Raw genomic sequence first — 20,405 nt, forward strand, 5'->3', positions numbered from 1 at the left:
AACCAACTGGAAAATCAGCGAGTGCTCAGAGCAGATGAGCCCAACACAGAGAGGCGGGAGTGGACAGAGAGGAGAGGCAGGGGACACGCCCAGAATGCAGCTCTGAGAGCTCCTAGCCTCCCTCACGCGAACCCCGAACCCTGGAGCCTAAGCCACCCATCGCTTCCATTCTCGACTCTCGCCCACGATTCGCGGGAGCCCCCAGGAACGCAGGTTCGCTCTGGGCACCCCGGGGGGGGATATAAACTTGTCTCGAGTGGAAGCGATAACCTGCTGGGTCGCGACTGGCTCCCGGGGAAGCCCCGGGCGCCTCCCACCCACCCGGTGTCTGGGCGACTCACGGTGAGAGCAGGCCACGTGCGGGCCCTCGGGGACAGCTTCCGGGACATCCTTTAGGTGATTCCTGGAAGAGCAACGAAACGCACTGTGGCTGTCCAGCTGCCTGCACGAGCCCAGCGCCAAGTCTCTTCGGAGAGCGATGCGTTTCTCGAAAGGTCAAACGCCGTTTTTCCCGCCGTTCCCCTCCCTGCCGGGCACGTTACCGACCCGCGCGCGACTGTGCTTTGAATTGCAATTTTACGCCACCCCATTTTACCATCTCTACAGCTACTCCCGGTTAGTTTATCTAAGTCATCTGTGGTCGCTGCCCCAGCATGGCGAAGTCCAAGCCACCCTAACAGCGGCTAAGATCTGCAGAGGACCTCGGGGCCGCCAACGACCCGCCAAGGAAAGCATTCCCACGCCCGTTTCGCTGACCGCAAAAGCGGCTCTCAGAGACGTAAGCTGACGGAGGCCAGACCAACCACGCAGGAAACGGCAAAGCTCGCACTCGAAGTCAGGGCCTCTTACTCCAAGTCCTAAATTCTTTTTAGTGGGCCACCCTCCCCTCGTCTGAATCTAGGTTCTGCCACCTGACATTAGCAGATCTTCAGGCCTTGGGTCGTCTGAAAAAGTTATATATGCTACTTCTACATCCTTAAAATTAAATCGCATATTGATAGGACAGATTCTCGCAGCATCATTATGAACACCCGTCCGCTAAGCCAGAGGCTTTAGGATGAAAAGGAGCGATTAGACAGTTTGAGGGGGTATCAACAAAAGACTTGCAACTCAGGCAATAAAGTCTGAACCCTCCAAGGGGACCACATTTATACTCTAGGCCTTGTCAGAAGTCCTTGATAAGTACCATTATTCTTTTTTTTTTTTTCCTGGAGTGGGAAGGAAAGACACAGAGACATGAAGTCACTGGCCCAGAGTAGAGCTGTCATTCACACCCCAGAAGTCTCTTGCTCAGACCTGAAAAATACGACTCTTTCACCTTTATGAATTACTCATGTGAATGACTCACCTTTCCTAGGCTAAATGTAGTTTAAAAAAAAAAAAACAAAGTTATCGAAACCATACTATGCAGAAGTATTAGGGGTGAGGGTGGGGAGCGGCAGAGTGAACTCTTAAAGGTCTAAATCGCTTAATTATTTTTTTTAGCGTGGCTGGGCCACCTTTGGGAATCTGTGTCAAACAGCTGATAAGGCATCACCAGTCAGAATTCTATTACGAGGAACAGATAATTCTGAGTTTACCGAACTGTCGATTTGGTTAAAGATCGGACTGAATACCGACAACGCATTTCTACCGAAGGTAAAGCGCGTGCGGCCGGTCTAGTCCCCCTCCGGATAATCACAGATCTCACGCTTGCAGAAGACCGTTCACGAGATCGCACTGCGACAGCTCTACTCACCTTTCCTTGGCATCCAGGAAGGCTTTGGCAAAGGGGTTGTACTTGATTTTCAGAGCCGTTATCTTACGTTGGCGAAGAGAAGACGTGTTAGTGGATGCGGAGCACGCGTGCGCGGACCGAGCGAGCCCTTTAGCTTCACCCGTGAATTTCCGCAAAATCGGGATAAACTCGACCACCTCCCCCTTCTCCCTCCCCGTGTGTCTTTGCTCGCGTCTGCACGAAATCACTGTCGCACTGTCTCGGGTAAAGAAAATCTTACCGCGGCCTGTGGTGAGAAAGACAAACTCACTGAAAGCGAGCCAGGAAAGCACAGAGCATTCATTCCTTCCTTCCTTCCTTCATTCAGTTTCAACAATTATCGAACACCTACCACACGTCACATGTCTCTCGTCACCGGGGACCCAGCGGAGACTAATTCAGAGAGAGCCCGCCTCCCCGACAGAGTTGTCTGGCATCGCCTCCTTAATTCTAAAATAACCACTCGCCCGTGGGGCCGTGCTGGCACGAAATGCAAACCACCACTCCCACCCTCTGTCCCTCTTCCCCCGGCCTTAGCCTGCTTCCTGTTTCTTCCGAGCCATCCGATATACACATGTGTCATCTATGCGACATAGATAATGCATAAATGGCACACGAGAGAGACGTACGACACATATTCGGTCTTCCTCTCCCCCACTGGGACGTAAGTGCCCGAGGACACAGGCTCACTCGTTTCACTCACTGCAGTATTTCCAGTATTCAGAACGTGCAAGTGCAGTAAAACTCAACGAACATCTGCCGGCCGAGCAAGTAAGCACCGGACAGTGTTCACGGCGGCCAGCGCCCGAGGCTGCTGCCCTCTGGCGGCAGGAAAGCGCGTGACGGCCCCTCTTTCTGGCCCAGGAACGGTGGAAAGGAGCCGGGAGAAAGAGCGAGGGCTGCGGACTCAGACGTGCATGGCCCGGCCTCTCTCTTGCTGAATTTTAAAGGTAACACATGCTGATTTTTTTTTTTTAAAAACCCACATAATAAACAAACGGTGCCCAAATACTCGCTTAACGTGCTCCTTCTGTGTGTACTCCGTGCATCATAAATCTACATACTCATCCAACTTTTAAAAATGTTTTTAAGTTAAATCGAAAGGAATCTAAGTCTGGCCAGGTGCTCTGATGGCCGGCAGGCCTGGAGCCCCCGGAGCAGAGGGTGGGCCTAAGCACCCTGCTGGCCGCTCGGCCCTAAGAACCAGGGTCTCAGGCCAGGCAGATGAGGCCTGAGTGCGCAGCACGGACCCCACCGCACAAAGCCAAGGGGGGCACGGCGGGTCCCCTCCCCCACAGTGTGTGGCCCAAGGGGGGCGCTGGCTCTGGGCAGGCCCAGGGCCCTGGAAGCGAAGGCCCCTGGGTCTGTGAGGGGTTCACGACCCGTCTGTCACACCGGGGAAGGAGGTGCCGGCGGCCTTGGCACAGGGCGAGAGGGAGTGGCTAGCGGCTGCCCTCCCTTCAGCCTCTCCAGTGCCCCCTCCCCGAGTGCACCTGGATCCCGGACCTGCTTCCCTCCCAGCTTGGTCACGCCGACCCTGTGCCGTCACCGCCCCAGGTGACACTGACACACTTGCACTCAAGTCCTCATTCTGACAGGTGGTCACAGCGATGGACTGGGCCTCAGTCACGCACGTACGCTCACACGCAGTCACATGCTCACACGCAGTCGCGCCACACGCCACACGAATACATGCTTCGCCACGCAGTCACATGCTCACACACTTCACGCCACACGCAGTCACATGCTTCACAGTCACGCGGCGACGCCACACACATAGTCACCATTTGCCGCCACAGCCACATGCCCGCCACGCAATCACACGCACACTTCACACGCCACAGTCACATGCAAGCCTTCACACGCAGTCACATGTTTACACACACACTCACGCTCACACGCAGTCACATGCTCACACGCAGTCACGCACGCACGCTCACACATAGTCACGCACGCACGCTCACGCACAGTCGCACGCTCACGCTCACACTCACACTCACCTCCTCGTTCTGGTAGGCGGTCACGGCGATGAACTGGGTCTCGGGGAAGGAGCAGTTCATCACCATCCGATGGGCGCCGCCCACACGCACGATGTGCACCTGGGGTTCATATTTATGCAGAGAATTCAACATTATCTGTCGAGGTGGAAGGAGGAGAGAGAGACGAGACATGCACAGCCTGGGCTCACGGGCGATGGGCACCTCCCGCCACCTCTGGCGAGTCCCGAGCTGGGCGCCCGCCCACTCAGGGCCACGCACTGCGAACCCTCGGTCGCCTGAGCGGGCGCCACCCCCTGGGGCTGGTGGCCTTTGCTAGGAAGCCCCGGGGAGCAGGCGGGAGGGCGGGCAGGGAGGCCCGCGACGGCTTCCTGAGCTGTTCCGTGTCCGCCAGAGCCCTGGCTTCCCTTCTCCTCTCCCTATTTTCAGCACAATGATGCGGATTTTGACCCATTTGAACGTATTTTCTTCACAGGAGGAGCCCCAATCTCTCAAAGCAGAGCCCACGGCTGCTTTCCACTGGGACAGTGCAAAGAGCGAGGACCTCTGACACCCTAAAACCCGCCCTGGACTGCGAACCAAAGCTTCGTTCCAAGTCTCGTGCTGTGCAAACTGGGAGGTGGTAACAGTGTACCCTTCGGTTTCCTGTTTTAACAAAGAACTAGAACCTTCTGAATACTGCAGAGTGGGCGGACCGCCTCCCCTCCTAAACCGTGACCCTGACCGTGACCGTGACCACCTCCGTCCAGCAGGCTGGTGGCAGAGATCAGGGAAGGGGCACAAACACTGAGGCTCAGAGGCTGACCAAAGTGGGGAGCGGGCCTTTGCCTCGAATCCCCCCCAAACGATCTACCTTATACAAAGTATATGACACCTCACCCTGCGCCCTCGTATTCATAATCCTACCAGAGAAAACGGGAGGAAAAAGCCCCCAAATCTTACAGACCCTAATGGGAGACCCTAAACAAAACCTTCCTTTGAGGTTTGTTTGGATTTTTTCTTTTTCTGAAAACCCAAAGCTGATTCAATTTCTATTGATAATTATCCTAATGCCCAAGTGGAGGTAGCAATTATTTCATTTAGGAGCAGCTTTTGATTAAGGTATTTGTCCATTGCCAACATCCCACTTACACCAAAAACGGGGAGAGGGAACAACAAAACGCGGTCCCCACAGACCTCTCCCTCCCGGGCGGGTAAAAAGCAGCACACACAGCACCAGACTCTGAAAGGGCTGGTGATTAAGTTAACTACTGTACACTCACTCGCTCTCTTGACATGGGCAAGTCCATTAAAAACTGAAAGCACCAATTAAGAGCTGTTTATTCCTGTTTACATTTGGGTTCCGGGGGATAATTGGCTTCTGTGGGAGAAGAGGTCGGTGAGGACCCCTCTAATTGCCTAAATGCACTCTCCATACTCCTTGATCGGTGTTGGGGGGCTGCCGGCCGCCAGCCTGCTCGGGCTCACCTGCCCCCCTCCACTGAGCTTGTTGGTGAGCTTGACTTTGCTGAAGGAGACCGGCGCCTTCATCCAGTGGGCCCCGAAGTTGGGCGAGTCCGGGTGGATGTAGACGCAGCTGTGGCCGGGGGCCTCTGGCTTGCCCGCGGGCACCCACTCCCCGTTGACATACTTCCAGCGGTGGCTGTCCGTCGGGACAAAGTCCAGCAGGAGGGAGTACATGGCGTTGGGGTCCAGCCCGGTGACGCTGATCTTTAGAACGGGGAACATCCGTCTAAAAACAGAGGCAGAAAGCACGTGAGGGCCGCCCGCCCACAGAGCGCCTCGGGGGGGGGGGTGCAGACCGTGCCCGGGGAGAGGGGCCGGGCCAGCGCCCACCCCCCACCCCCCACCCCGCTCCAGAGTGTGTTTTCACAAACGCACTGAACACAGGGTCTTACTTTACTCTGTCGCACTCCCTTCTAAAGTCTGAAAACCACCGACCCGGTCACGACACAAGCACCTGAAGCCCCAGTGCTTGTGTCAAATCCAGGTTTGTCCAGGATTTGACAGATACTAGACTGGCACACCGAGGCCACCAAGCAGCCCATCCTGGGACGCTGAGGCCACCAAGCAGCCCATCCTGGGCTCACAGAGGACACTCGCTCTGAGCAACAGTAACGGCACAGAAAGCACAAACGTGGTTTCGCGGTGAAATCGACGACGGGGACTCGGCTTCACCTTAGACCAGCTCCCCTCCCGCAGGACTTCTCAGAGCCTTTACTGCATCGCGCCAGAGACCCGGGGTTGTGCACACTCTGAGCTGAAGGGCAGGGGGCCTGTCTTTTCCCGGAGCATTCCGAGGGAGCTTGCGCTCAAGGAACACACTTTGAGAGCCGCTCCTCTGAACTCACCCGCCCCTCTCCCACCTTCTAGAACAACGCCGGCAGAGATGTGGAGGCCACCTCGCCCGGCTTCCAGTTCCCCTTGGTTTACTCCTTCACCAAACCTTCTAAGTTGCTCCACTCTTCTCTCAGAGGACCCGACGGTTTCAGGGTCTGTCACCCCCGGCCTCATTTCCGCCTCCTCTTACCCCCCATGCTGCCCTGTGTGTCGTTAAAATCCGAATCCCCACATCGGGAAGCTAACAACCCGGAGTCCGGACACTCGCAACTCACAGCGGTCCATGGACCAGCCGCCTCAGGATCAGCTGCAAGTTTATAGAGATGCAGAACCTCAGGCCGCGAGCCAGACCTACTCCATCAGAGTCCGGGCTTTCTCAGAATCCCCGGGTGAGTCACAGGACACGAAGCTTCAGATGTACCAGTCTCGAGTAGCCCCAGCTTTTAAGAAAATAACTAAGGAGAGTTATGCCAGGGAGCTGGGCCGGGGCGGTCGCTCTAGGACGTGTGCTTCCGATGAGCCGGGAAGGCTGGAATGGCCCCCCTGCTAAGGAGGCCAGGGACGGCAGCGTCAAAGCAGGAGTGGACACGGCTGCGGGTCGCCAGGGCCCCTGAGGACGTGCTGCTGGGTGCGGAGGTGCACGGCTTTGAGACGAGGTGGAATGGGCGTTTGTTACATGTGGAAGAGGAAGGAGCTGACCGACAGACGGCCAGGGACGGATCTAGACGTGGACTCGAGCCACCCAGGCGTCCGGTCTCCTGAGTGTGAGTTCCACGGGCTTCTCGGGTTCGGACATCAGCAGGATTGTTTTCCCCGAGGCTCACCCCACCTCGTCAACATTTCCTTTCCCACTCCCTCTCCAGCGCAGTGGGGTTGTTTCTGCCCCCCCTTTTCTAAACGCCCTGCCTTAGAGACTTCTCGTCCCCGCACGGCAGCCTCGATGTCATCGTCCCACCCACCCGGCCTCCTGAGGTCGCTGGGAGAATTCACGGGATGCGCTTAGTTCGAATTCCTGCCGCCCGCCTGTAACGAGCCGCACGACGAGGTGGCCGCGTCCTCGGCACTTCCAAGCCCCGCCCCTGGCCCGGCTCCGCTCCTGCTCTAGGCCTGTACCTTGGGCAGTGACTTTGGATGTGGGCGACACAGAGGACATGGGCTCTGCCCGCCTCCCGCCCCGCGGGCAGGAGCCGCCTCCCTCTGCTTTTCTCTCCGGGGATGAGACTCTGAGGCGGAAGGCGGGTGCCTGCTGAGGCTCCGGGGTTCTTTTCAGGGTGGTGAGAACGTTCTAGAACTATAGCCGTGATAATGGCACAATTTTATGAATATTCCAAAAACTATTGAACTGTACACTTACAAAGAGTGAATCTGATGGTATATGATTATTGCACAAGAAAAGAGTAAATTAGTCTTTTATGCTACTTCCGTTTTGATTCTCCAGCTGGATCACAGTCATCTGCACAGAGGCCCTCGGCTTTGGGGTTACCTGTGGGAAAGGGCTGCCCCCGACAGCTTCGTCCTCCCCCTCGCACCCCAGCAGCCCGTCTCTCCGTCCCATTGTGCTGGTGGCCTCAAGGAGACACTGACTGCAGTTGCTATGGAAACAGCGCTCCAGAGGACGCATCCCAAATCCAGGTCTTACCTGAGTATCACTCCCTCGCTCCGCCACTCCCCGCACTGAATGACAGACTTTTACTTTCATGCAAACGAAAATGATGATTTCCCCCTAGGGAGGCTGCCCGTGTCATCTCAATGCATCCAACGGCACATTCTTATGTTCTTTCTTCAATAGAAGGATTTTTATCTATTTTTTAAATCAGACTCAACTCCCTTTAGCAACATCTTGATGTCATTTCACACATTAAAGAAGACAGGAAGTTTTCTCATAAGGATACGTAGCACAGGTAAAGGTAAGAAAAGGCAGCTCCCATCACACACCTGTGCCACACTCCACGGCCAGGGCCACGACACGGCATCACGCACGATGGCACAGCTGTAATCTCCGGGGCGGGAGGGGTGAGAAGCTTCATGCAGTTCTGACGTGAGGTCTGAGAGATGATCTAAACCAGCACAGTGTTTCAAATGGCAACAGCTAACGGCAACTGAATTTCACTCCGCACTTCAGACTCAGTGTACGTCTGCCTCGTCGACGCCTCGCTTCGCCCCCAAGGAGGCAGATCTATTATGCCCGTTTCATAGACGGGGTGACTGACTGGGGATCCTTTTCCTCTGCCTTCTTTTTTTCCTCTCTCTCCTTTTTGATGCTTCTAGAAAATAAATATGGGCATACCGCGATGAAAGAGCAAGGCCCCTCGATGCTTTCCTCAATCTTAATGCCTTATGAGAGGATTATTTACTCCTTTAACAAGGGACTTTTGAGAGGCTGCTCTACGCCGGGAACTGCTCCGGGTGCGGATTCGAGGCAGAAAATGCAGACTCGGCATCTCATCCGCGAAGCCAACGCTGTGACGGAGAAGTCGGCCAGCAAAATCGTACACAGCATTTTTTTATTTTACTGTGTAATTTTAGGGTGCAGATGTGCCATGAAGGAACTAAAATGGGTGTGTCGCATAGGGGGATTAAGGAGTAAGGAGCTACTCCAGAGGGACCTTGGTAGGTCCAGGATGACATTAAAGCCAAGACCTAACTAACGTGAAGAAATGGGCCATGCAGAGGCCAGAAAGGAGCGACGTAAACACGCCTACACGCCAAGGGGACGGCAAGGACAGTGGCCCCGGGGAACGACCTCCGACTCCGCTGGTCAGAGCTCGGCCACGGGAAACCGCGATGACGCAGAGTCATGAGACAGCAGGGACACGCAAGGCCACCCCGCAGTGAGACGGCGCTTCATACTCGCCGCGACGGCCGTGCCAAAGCGGGTGGACAGTGACACGCGCCGGGGAGGATGTGGGGACACCGGACGGTGACGCCGGGGAGGATGTGGGGACACCGGAACCCGCACACGCCGCTGTGGGAAGGGAAAAGGGCCGACCGCTCTGGGAAACAGCTGGCAGTTCTCCCGCCAGTGACATGCAGTTACCCTGCGACCCAGCGACTCCATTCCTGGGTCCGTATGCAAGAGAAAGGACAGCGTGCACCCACGCGAAACTCAAACTCAAAAACACAAATGGTCGTGGCGGCGTATTCTCCTAACGGCCAAAACGTGGAAACGCGCGAATCCATCAGCCGGTGAATGGACACGCGCGTGTGGTGTATGTTCATACGGCGAAACATTATCTGGCCATAAAAATGCTACGGCGTGGGTGAACCGTGAAGACGTGATGCCAGGTAAAAAAAAAAAGCCAGTCACAAAGGACCACATGTTGGATGATCCCATTTGTAGGAAATGTCTAAAGTAGGCAAATCTACACAGAGAGGTGGAAAGTAGATTAGGGGTTGCCAGGGTTGGTGGGATGGGGGACTCGGGGGCGATGAAAATGTTCTAGAATCATTTGTTCTGGAATCACTTCTGTGACTATGCCAAAAACCATTATATCATACACTTCAAACAGGTGAACTGTATGGTACATAAATTATCATGATAAAGCTACTAATCAAAAAAGCAGAGGCCCCCGTGTCCTGGCTCACAGGGCGCACCTGAAGAGTTGTGGAACAGCTCGCTGCTTTATTGTCCTTGGTACTTCGTTTGCCAAGAATTTCACAGCTGTTTTTATCACCGTACGAATGAACTGAGAGATGCTACGTGCTTTCAATCTCCATTAGGCCAACGAGGAATTCATAGAAGTCAAAGGCCCGTAACGGGGGCTGTTGCTCACCCTGCCACACCCAGCTCCCCCGCTTCTCACCGGCCAGGATGCTGTGTGTGTGTGTGTGTGTACCTGGCAGCAGCACTCACCACCCAGGCCGACTCCAGGGATGAGCCGCACTTCTAATTGGGTCGACCCTCCCCCTTTCCCTTCCAAGGCGTGACTAACCACAGAGGCACCCCAATGTCCTTGAGGGGCTTAGAAAGACGTAGATCAGTCCCCACCTCAGAAAGAGGAAGATGGAGAGGTTGATGGAGGGAACCAGAGAGGGGGCGGGGCATCGTGGCAGGTGAACAGGCGCCGCCCAGACCATTGGAGGTGGCTGGGTTTTGCCCGTGAACTCTGTGTTGCTTTGCTAGGAGGCTGGTTTTCCAGATTTCATTTCCCTGACATGGGACCTTGAGCCGGCAGGGCTGAAGGAGGCCGCGAGGAGTGAGGTTTGCAGAAAGAAAAGGCGAGGAGATAAGGCAGATGTTGTAGGTGAGGACACCGCGGAGACGGTTAAAGGCAAAATTCAGTACGTGTCCCTCGCGAACCGCTGCCCCCACCTCCCCGCACAGCTGTAACATTCACAAAATACTCATCAGAGCTTTGGGAGTGTGTGTGTGCTGGAGGCAGGTCACACGAATGCACGTGGTCCTCACACAGGGCAACTATGACTTCGGAGGAGAATGTCCGTGGGCTACGTGGACGTGGACATTCACGTGCCCAAAGCGCGACCTGGATTTTCTCCCCTCTTGCACTGGGCTCACTGGAGACTGAATGTCAGCTCACCGCACCAACACCTTTGATTGCTGCCAAATTCACCTGTGATCCCCACGCATCTCTCACGTGATAACAAACAGGTGTACCTGCTCAAGGCGAATTTAATAGAAATTAAGTCAAAATTACTTAACTGCATGGAAATACACCCGAAATAGAGCATTTTTCCCTGAAGATGAGGATGTTGCCGTCGTGAAAACAAAAAGTACAAGAGATTTCATTTATTTGCCTTTGAAGCCTCAAATGATGTGTGTGTGTGTGTGTGTGTGTGGTGTGTGGTGGCATCACATACAAGACATACAAGTATGACCTAAAAGAGAAGTTCCTAGGATGGAGAGAAAAGGAAATACTTTTTGAGAGCTGGATGCACTAGAGGTGATTCAGATGAGTTCTCCAGAGATATTCTGATTGTCACTGTCACATCTGAAAGACGACTGAATGTGGGAAACTAAGCTTTAAACGGCAACAAAGAAAGGAGGAGGAAGACAGGAGGGAGGAGGGGGAAAGGGTGCGGCAAACCGGGGAAAGACAGAAGAGGGGGGGCGGAGCGAACCCCCGATTCCCCGTCGCGGGGCCCGTCAGTGTCTTCCCGGAAAATCCTCTTCACTACTTCGGATCCGCTTCGGAGGCGAGCCTCCTATTCTCACAAACGGCTCTCCGTTCGAGAACGAGTCTTTCATTCTTCCATCTGCCCGTCCTGAGCTACTTCAAAACTTGCCACAACGCGGAACGAGACCCCACGTGCACAGCTGATGACCACGGCTTTTAGGAAAGTCAGCGGACCGTCCACAGGGCGGGCAGGCGGCCAGGTGAGTGACAGGGCGGGGCTGGGGGTGCGACCCCAGGAGGGCCATTCTCCACGGGTCAGGCCACACGTCCACCTGCCTCAGGCCCAGGGGGACAGGGACGGGGTGGAAGGGGGAGACAGCGGGTCTGCACTCGGTACAGGGGGTGGAAGGGGGGCAGTGGAGAAAGGAGAGGTGTCTCCACCAAGACCGGTGACACGCTGCGGTTTGATCTGTGACAGAGACCGAGTCACCGCAGGCCACACTCACTCGTCACCAACCCGTCAGTCTCTTAGAGTCTCGTCTTCCTCCGTTATCTGACGTATAAAGGGAGCTTTCTATCTTCCGGCAAAATAAATCTGGACCCAAAAGGGTTCAGAGACCTTTACAAGAATCGAGAAGAGATTTGGTTCACAGTAGCAGAACCTCCACAGATAATAAAGAAACCAAGTTGAGTACATCAGACTTCCACAAAGAATAGTTTTCGCATACTTAGTATTAAACGCCCATAAACATGAAAGAATTTTAAATATGAGGAAAACTTACACGAGTTAAAAAAAGGCAAGAAAGTCTATGTCAATGTGACATATGATTAAATTGAATTTTATAATGGTTCCAGAATGAACTATATTTTTACTTGGTGACTGTCCTTATTTTACGTTCATATATAGCCACCTTGACAGCCAAACAGTACGGGGCTAAGTCTTAGTGTACCTACTACCCAGTAAATACAAAGAATAATAAGCAAGAATTTCCCCCTATTATCAGACCCCATAAAATGTTTACAGTTAATGTTTCCATCTTCGAAAGGAAACAATCCATTCAGGAAGTTGGGGCGTTTCTTCGAAATTAAAAACATGTTTGACACCAAAAACCCGTGATGGATACATCTGATCAAGAGTAGCAACAGGCGTAACTACAGTTACAGATATTAAAAGAAATAAATTCTATATGTGAAATCAGAAGGGGCCCCATGTGAGCGAGAAATATAAAGATCAAGCGAGGCGGGCATCCCCCGGTAACGATCGCGGTGAACCGAAATGCCCTCATTTCTGGTACACCTGTCACTTGCAAAGCACTTGAATGTCGTGTAACCGCCCTCGAGTTCGTAATGCTCCCAGAGAGGCGAGGAATGGCTCGTTTGCTTCCAAAACGGGACAGTGAGACATCGGGAACAGAAGCATTCTGCACAAGGACAAAAGCCTGTCCGAAGTCCAGCCAGCCCCGACCTTCCTCTCCCGGAGAACAGACCCTCTCCATCCAGGGCGCTCGCTCCTGCAAACCCAGCCCTCCTGAAAACGCCTGTCGCTGCTCTGCCCCTTCACGGCCAGGTGGCCGGATGCCCAGTGGGCACCGGCTGGACCTCGGGAGCCCGTCTGGCCAAGCGGGAAGCCGCAAAATTACCTTTCAAAACACTTGTGTCTCCTCTATGAAGTGAAAGCTTCTAATGTTACCTTGACGGCCCCTTAGCGGACTGGATTTAATAGAATCCAAGAAATGCCAACGAAGATCAAGTTCAGTTAACCCCTGATTTGCTGCAGTGGGGAAAAAAAAAGGCGTCTCCCCCCGCGCCCAGGCAGTATGCCATGGTCTCGGCAGCCACGACTCCCCAGCACCGCACACACACGCACCGCACACGCACGCACCGCACACACACGCCCGGAGCAGACTGGTGGCAGAGGCAACGATTCGATTTGCCCTTTCATCCCCAGTCTTCGAATGGTGAGAGATTTCTGGCAAGTTTGCTACGCTGGAGGAAAAACGCACCCGGCTTCCAGATAAACTTACCTTCCACCTCATGTGAACAGAGCTGGGGCTCAGGGTGCTCCGAGGCACGCCGTCCGCCAGAAACTGATGTTTTCTGACACTTGAGTACATTTCCTGAACCCACAGGGCACACCGCCCCCCACTTATAGTTCATGTTTAGGGAGCATAAAATTCTCAGAATTTCTCCATTTAAAATGCACACAGGACAGGTGGCTTCACCCTCCACTTCTCTGATGATGTCGGACACGTGGATCGAGCCGGCAGGGGAAAGCCATGCGGCTGTTCTCGCGTGTTCGATCAGACCCCGCCGCCTCCCGGCGAAGGGCGGCCGCTCCTTCAGTGTCCCAGGGGCTCCGCCTCCCTTGCCAAGCCCTGCCGGCCCGAGCAGGGCACCGGGTGGACTCACCGGCCATTCTTGGTCACGATCATCTCGTTGGTGACTTCCTTGAACCTCTGCCAGAGCGGGGCGTCCTCCAGGATGACCTGCAGCTGCTGCTCCGTGGGGTCGCCCTTTTCCCTCCCTGCCTGAAGCTCGCTCTCCACCACGTTGAGCAGGCGAGACACGGTGCCATCGCTGGTCTTCTGCGTGCCCAGACCACTCATGGCCACGGGCCCCTCGAACCTGGCCGGGAGACGGGGCGCACCTGGCCTCACTTGCCCGGGAGAGGACTGTGCCTGGGGAGCTGGAGAGAAGGCGCCTGGCTCTTGCTTAAGCTCCTAGCATGACACCCCTTAAAGTCTCCAAATTATGCCACCAACCTGTTAAGCTTTAGCTGGGGAGGGGGGTGGAGGGAGGAGAGGGGGGAAAAGCCCTCTCTTAATTACTCACTGGATCAGGTGGGAGGGAGCCCGCTTCCCCATTGGCTGCTGTGCCCAGAGTAACCGCTTAAGAACAGTACTTCATCCAAATTATCAGGCTTTTATCTTGTTGTACCTGAAGAGGTCTAATCGGTGTATTGAGGACCATTTTGCCGTTAATTAAAATTGTTCCGGGCCCCGACTGCAACAATCAGGCAAATCATGTTTGTGTACAAATCGCGGCATGTGCCACCTCTAAGGAAGAGGTCCTGGGAAAATCGACAGACTTGGCGACGACACCGGCTCCCCTGACCCGGCCGAGGACCTAAATCCCTCAGCTCCCCGCCGGCCCGGGAGGAAGGGGCAGGCGCGGAGGCCGAGGCGCTGAGCCAAGGGAGGCCACCGCTGGACCGGAGGAGGAGAGCACGTCGTGTGCCACACGCTCCAGGGGCAGAGATCGGGAAGGGGCGAAGGGCCTCTTCCTCTCGCGGTGTCCCCTACTGGTCCCCTCTTCCCCGAGGCGCCCGACACACACCCACACCCTGCTCACCTCCCACAAACAAGAGCTCCGAACCTGTCCCCCCCACCCCAGCCCCGTCAGGATCCAGAGCCCCAATTTTCCTCATCTCCACCCCTAGCCAGAGGGAGAGAAAAGTCACTTAGCCTCCTAGCGATCTCTCTCGAAGGAAGGACTCTGCCCCAGTGAGTAAAAATACGCCTTCCGCACGATCACGCAGAGCGATCTGGATCCTTGGCCCGGAAAGGCTCCCCGGCTTTCCCTGCGGACGGCCGCTCGGGCCTCCGGGTGGAACCCCGTCTCCTGGGGAGACGCTGCTGGAAACGTCTCTTTAGCCGGCCACACCGCAGGCGCCCAGCATTCCCTGGGGGTGAGGGCTCTTCTCTGGCTGCAACAGGACATCAGGAGATCCACACAGACGGACAACAGAGTCAGGCAGGGAAGACACGGTCACGTGAGGATGACACTGAACACGCACGGGTGCCCTCCAGGCACCGAGCGCTCCTGACACGCCGTCCTGCGGAGGGAGCAACGGCCGCCTCTCCCCGGAGCGGATGGTGGAGAGAAGCAGGCGACGTAAATGGCTGAGTGCTCTGCACGTGGCCAGGTCCCCGGAGGCCGTGGGTCACGGGACGTGGTGGGCAGACAGACGCGTGCACGGCTGGGGTGGAGCCGAGGTCGAGGCCGCTTCTTTGAGGAGCAGACAGCTCGTCCGAGACCAAAAAGGTGACGAGGACTCAGTCGGGTTGGGGCTGGGGGCAGTTCCAGGCAGAGGAACCCCACGTGAGAAGCAGGGCCCGGGCCACTTACGGGGAGGCCAGCGGGGCCAGGACGTGGGGGAGGAGGGAGGAGGGAGAGAATGCCCCAGAAGGGCCTGATAAGCAATGGTGACGACCTGGATTTTATTCCACGTGACACGGGAAACTACTGGAAAACAGCACGATGTGCCTTGCGTTTTTAAAAACCTGGCTGCTTCGTAGAGAACAGACTAGTAAAAGGCGAGAGCTGAAGGGACAAATGAGGAGGCTGTAATCATGGTTCGGGCAAAAGGGGGTGGTGGCTTAGCCTGTGGTGGTGGCAGTGGCCGCGAAAATACGTGACTGGACTCTAGATACACCTCAGAAGACGACAGGACCGGAACAACACGAGGGACTCGGTGTGGGGATGAGCGGGAGGCAGGAGCCACGGGTCCGAGCTGAGTAACTAGGAGGTGGCGGGGCCGCTGACTGGGACGCGGAGGCCACGTGCCACCTGTTACAGCGGCAAGAAGAAACTAATACGAAGACCGCAGACATCTAAGAGGGGCTTTCCAAAGAGCGCCGCTCGGAACTGAGGCACGAGTGCGGCTCTGAGCTTCCTAGCGGCCAGTGCACAGAGGGGAAACACGATCTGGCATACCTTACGCTGTGCTCCCGAAACGGAAGCAAGCCATTTGCCTGGGGAAACGTGCCCCACACGTCTTTATAAGGAAAACGCTGTGTGACACCGTGAACACTGGTTCTCTAAACGTAAATACCAGGAGGATGAGGGGCCCCGTCTTTACAGAGATGAAAGCACAGGCTCAGGGAATTCTAATAGAGAGATACGTGAAGTGTTTTGGATGTAGCAACGAGGGAGAAAAGGAGGAAATAATACTGTTTTTTCTTATCGGTTATACCCAAAACAGTGATTTCCTGAAAACTCGGTGAGCACGTGAGTCTCTTCAGCCCGTGGACCCCGGAAAAACATGACTGGTGGAGAACAGTGCACGCAATGGCTTCGGGCAAACATGGCCAGAAATGGTTGCGCCCTCGTGACCTGGGGCCCGCCTGTCTAAACAGCAGCTCCCCTCCCAGGCTGTCACCGCCGAGATCCGTATGCCATCAGGTGTTTTAGACTGGGCCACATGGATCTGCTTGATGCTCAACCTCCTGCTCTCGTGGGGGTCAGGAGGGAATTTCATATGCTTCACCCTAATTGTTGGATTTGAATCTAATATAAAATGCTTCGACTAATACATCTATGTATCGTTTTCCTTGAATAACTGTTTTCTGGTTACTAAACATCTTACCGTAGACAATTTTGGAAAAACACGAGCAGGAAAAGCCGTGCATGTTCTCAGCACCCAGAGAGATGACCTCTGCCAACAAGCTTAGCTCAGACATTTTTTACTTACGCGTATATGCATACTTTTTCCTTTAAGAAGATGGGATTTGAAAATGGTTGTGACGGGGCCTGGCAGAGCAGACAGATGCTTTCATGGCTGCTCCTCACCAAGCCCTCTGACATGGCACCACGGCCCCAAGCGATGTAATCCCACAAAGCAGCAGCCTGCAGAGGCAGAAACAGCAGCAGCAGAGAGCCCCAGACACGGGGGACACGGGAGGAAAGCGAAGGAGAGCCCCGACATTGACGTCTGGACGTCGTAAGGACAGACGTCCACAGCGGGCTAGGGTTTATGAAGCAACCAGAAACTGGGACCACGCGTGTCCATCAAACACGGTGCATTTTCCTAACAGACGCAGGAGGAGGTGGGCACATCCCGGAGGAGGCGGAGCCCAAACTCGTGCCTCTCCAAACGTCCTCACCAGCCGACACTGTTGTGACGAGTGTGAGCAGGGACCCCATCCGAAGCCTACATGCTCCCGCCTGTATGTGTGATTCGGAGCGGCACTACACACGTACCTCTGGAAAGGCATCAGGGACCACCTCCTGGGGCCAGACACCTCAAAACTCCTGGTTATGCAAAATCACAGGACCGTGTACAACCACGGGCACGGCCCACACGCTCACCGTGACCACGGGGCCCTCCTGGAATGCCCTCAGCGTCCCGACTCACGAGCCTGATCCACACGCACCTCCCGACTCTGTGCTGTGGCACAGGGACAAAGCTCAGCTCCCCAGATATCTGAGGGTAGCACGAACTGGCCCCAAGACCAGCTGGAGGCCCCAGCCTACATCCGCGCAGCTTGCCTGGCAAGCAGCCAGCCGGACTGAAGTGGGAGAAGGGGGGGTGAAGGATGTCTCTTTGAAAAAGGGAGTGGATCAACTACCTAATGCCTATGACTTTATAAGAGGCATTTATGGTGTGGCAGACAGTCTGCAGTTGAATTAATGACAGCTACATATTAGTTTTCTATCGCTGCCTAAGAAATCACCACCAATTTAGGGGCTTAAAACAACCTCCATTTCTGACCTCACAGCTTCTACGGGTCAGAAGTCCAGGCGGAGCACAGGTAGGCTCCCTGCTCTGCGTCTCACACACGCAGCTAAGGTGTCGGCTGGGTCTGGGACCTCATCTGAGGCTCAGAGTCCTTGTCCGACCTCATTCAGGGTGTTACCAGAATTATGTTCTTTCTGGCTGGACTGAGGCCCCTGGCTCCTGGCGGCCACCTGTCTCCAGTAAGACTTGGCTGTCTGCCTTCTCCCCCCAGGCCAGGAGGAAGGCATCCGCTGCTGCTTCTTTAAAGGCTCACCTGCTTAGGTCAGGCCCACCCAAGATGACCTTCCCTTTACTCAGACTCACCTGATGAGGCATCTTAATAACATCTGCAAAGCCCTTTTTGCCACATGACGGAACGTAACCACAGGAGTGATGTCCCTCATGCTCAGGGGTCCTGCCAACACTCAAGGGAAGGGGTGACACCGGGCACGTCCACCAGGGGACAGAAATCTTGGGAGCCGCTTCGAATTCTACCTACCGGAAAAGCGAGTAAGCGAGAAAACAAATGGATGTTTGGAACCTGGAGGGAAGTGGCAGAAGCGCCAGCAACGAGGGCAGGAGACAGGCTGCCTCTGCGGAGGCCACGGGAGGCGTGTTTCCCCTGCGCGTGTTTAACCAGGTGAACGCGACGCTAGCAAGACTGCTTTCTAACCTGATTTTTTAAAATCCAACCACTTATCATTTTCCCACGTTACTGAAAAATGGCGCACACTCTTTTAATGGTTCGTAAATTATTCCATCTTAAAAATGGGGGTCATGTTTAATTGAACCCATCTTCTTATATACTGTTTTTGTTGATTTAAATGGTTCGATAAAAATGCTGGATCCATGAGATAAATATTTGCCAACAGCCGTGATTATTTGTTTCGCACCGTTTTGAGAAGTCGCGCTGAGAACGCGAGATGCTCAGGGCTTCGTGTGCTCTCTCCCTTCATCCTGTAAGCTGAGCGCGAGGATCCTGTGTTTCTCAGGAGAGCGTGTTGAAGCTCGGAACGCAGGTTAAGTAGCTGGTCCCCAGGCGCGGAGCCCACAAGTGGGAGGCCGGGAACAGCCCTGGGTCCTGGGCAATAACTCGCTGTCCCTCGTTTCACGTGCTAGGAGGGGCTGAAAACACATCTTTGAGGCCTTCCAGCCAGCGGGGCCCGTGGCAGCAGGCGGCGCGTGCTCCTGCCATCGACGCCGGCATCCGTCCAGCCCACGCTGTGGTGTGCCCACCTGTGCTGGCCCCCCACCCCCGCCCACCTCGGAGAGCTCACGGTCGGGAGGGAAGTGCCAAGTCGCCTGCAGTGGGACTGTGGAAGGGACGGCTTCACGGAGCAGGGGACACCTCAGCTGAGCTTTGAAGAGGTGGACGTTTGCCTTGAGCGCAGGACAAGCCGCGTCCCAGGCAGAGGGCATGTTAATGTCCACGAAAAGGCGGAAAAGCATAAGACGCCGAGTGTCCCAGCAACGCGGAGCATCAGGCGAGACAGGAAACGGTAATGGGGTTTGGACTTCAGTATTTCCCACCAGGAAACAATTTTAGGTGCCACGTGGACCGACAACAGTTGCGATCACAGTCATACCTGAGACACGCAACTGCCTTTAAGGGTGGAAGTTCTTAGGACAAGGAAAAAGAAAAACAAGTGAGAGAAATAGTTCAGCCCAAACATTAATAAAGCAACAGGGCTGTTTAGGAGGAGGATCCACCGGGGTCAGTCACGGCTGGCTGTGGCCGCTGAGCGAGAAGGCCCGCACGATGATGCTCGAGCGTCCGGCTGGGGGACGGGGGCCAACGGCAGGGCCACTGTCGGGGCGGGGAAGGCAGAGGAGAGCTGGGAGGGAGGGCGGTCCCTGTTCGCCACGTGCTCACTTCTAAGCACCGTCTGCAGGTCCCGGGCTGTCTGAGGCCTCATCCCTGGACACCGCCTCGAATATTCAGAACCGGGGAGAAGCAGCTATCCAGCTCCGTGACCTCTGACCTTGAACGCGGCTGATGGGACTGGGAGGCTAAAGGTTCTGGTGACTCGAAGTTTTGTCTTGCGGGTCCAGCAGCTGCCCTGCTGCTGCCGGTTGGGGGTAAGGGTGGGGGCCGCTAATTAAGGGGTGCGGGCCAGCTGACACCCGATAGCAGCGCTGTGTCCTCTGGCACATGGCGGCCCGTGGCTCGGACTGAAAGGGCAGAAATTGAAAGCCACGCAACCTGAGCTCACGAGCTTGCGCTCCCCGATCAGCGCCCGGAGCCCCGGGCACACAGCGGGCCGGATCCACGGCGGCGGCGGCACACTGAGTCCCTGCAGAAACCTAACACCCTCTCCACCCACCTCCAGGCCGCCAGGAAATTAGCACTGGCCCAGGTACCTGGTCGTAATTAAACGGAACAAAAAGACAGCTGCTCTGCCTTTCTTTTTTAATCACCAACATGCGGCCCTGGGGATTACTAGCTTCGGGGTGACTTGGGGAGGATTACTCTTTCATTAATGTCTGGGGTCAGTTCCAATACGATGTCATCAGAGCCTTGGAAGATGCCTCCCCATGCCAACGGCTCAGCCCTCTGCACGTCTGAAAGGTGGTACCATACAGACCCACTGGCAACCTACTATTTGTCAGAGCCCCAAATATCGGATTTTTCACCAGAAACATCACCCAGAAATGAATTCTGCCCTAAGTTTCTAGGTGTCTAAGAGAAAGTCACTGAGTCTCTGACGGCGAGAAGCAGCAGCCCTGGGGTAAGGACA

The 20,405-nt window shown here is 55.3% G+C and overlaps 1 protein-coding gene across 1 annotated transcript in view; it reads right to left on the reverse strand.

The window, feature by feature from the left end:
• The window catches only part of TBX19 (T-box transcription factor 19), a 22,792-nt gene extending 8,953 nt beyond the window's left edge, over nt 1-13,839 (reverse strand). Inside the window, exons 1-5 of the mRNA XM_039881515.1 lie at nt 13,578-13,839; nt 5,221-5,485; nt 3,757-3,891; nt 1,739-1,800; nt 342-403 (exon numbers count right to left, since the gene is read on the reverse strand). Coding sequence (XP_039737449.1) covers nt 342-403; nt 1,739-1,800; nt 3,757-3,891; nt 5,221-5,485; nt 13,578-13,774 — 721 coding nt within the window. The 5' untranslated portion in view covers nt 13,775-13,839. The remainder of the gene's footprint in view (nt 1-341; nt 404-1,738; nt 1,801-3,756; nt 3,892-5,220; nt 5,486-13,577) is intronic.
• Nucleotides 13,840-20,405: the final 6,566 nt, after the last annotated feature.

This window comes from Pteropus medius, unplaced genomic scaffold (assembly GCF_902729225.1).
Source record: "Pteropus medius unplaced genomic scaffold, Ma_sr-lr_union100, whole genome shotgun sequence".
Classification (NCBI taxonomy): Eukaryota; Metazoa; Chordata; class Mammalia; order Chiroptera; family Pteropodidae; genus Pteropus; species Pteropus medius.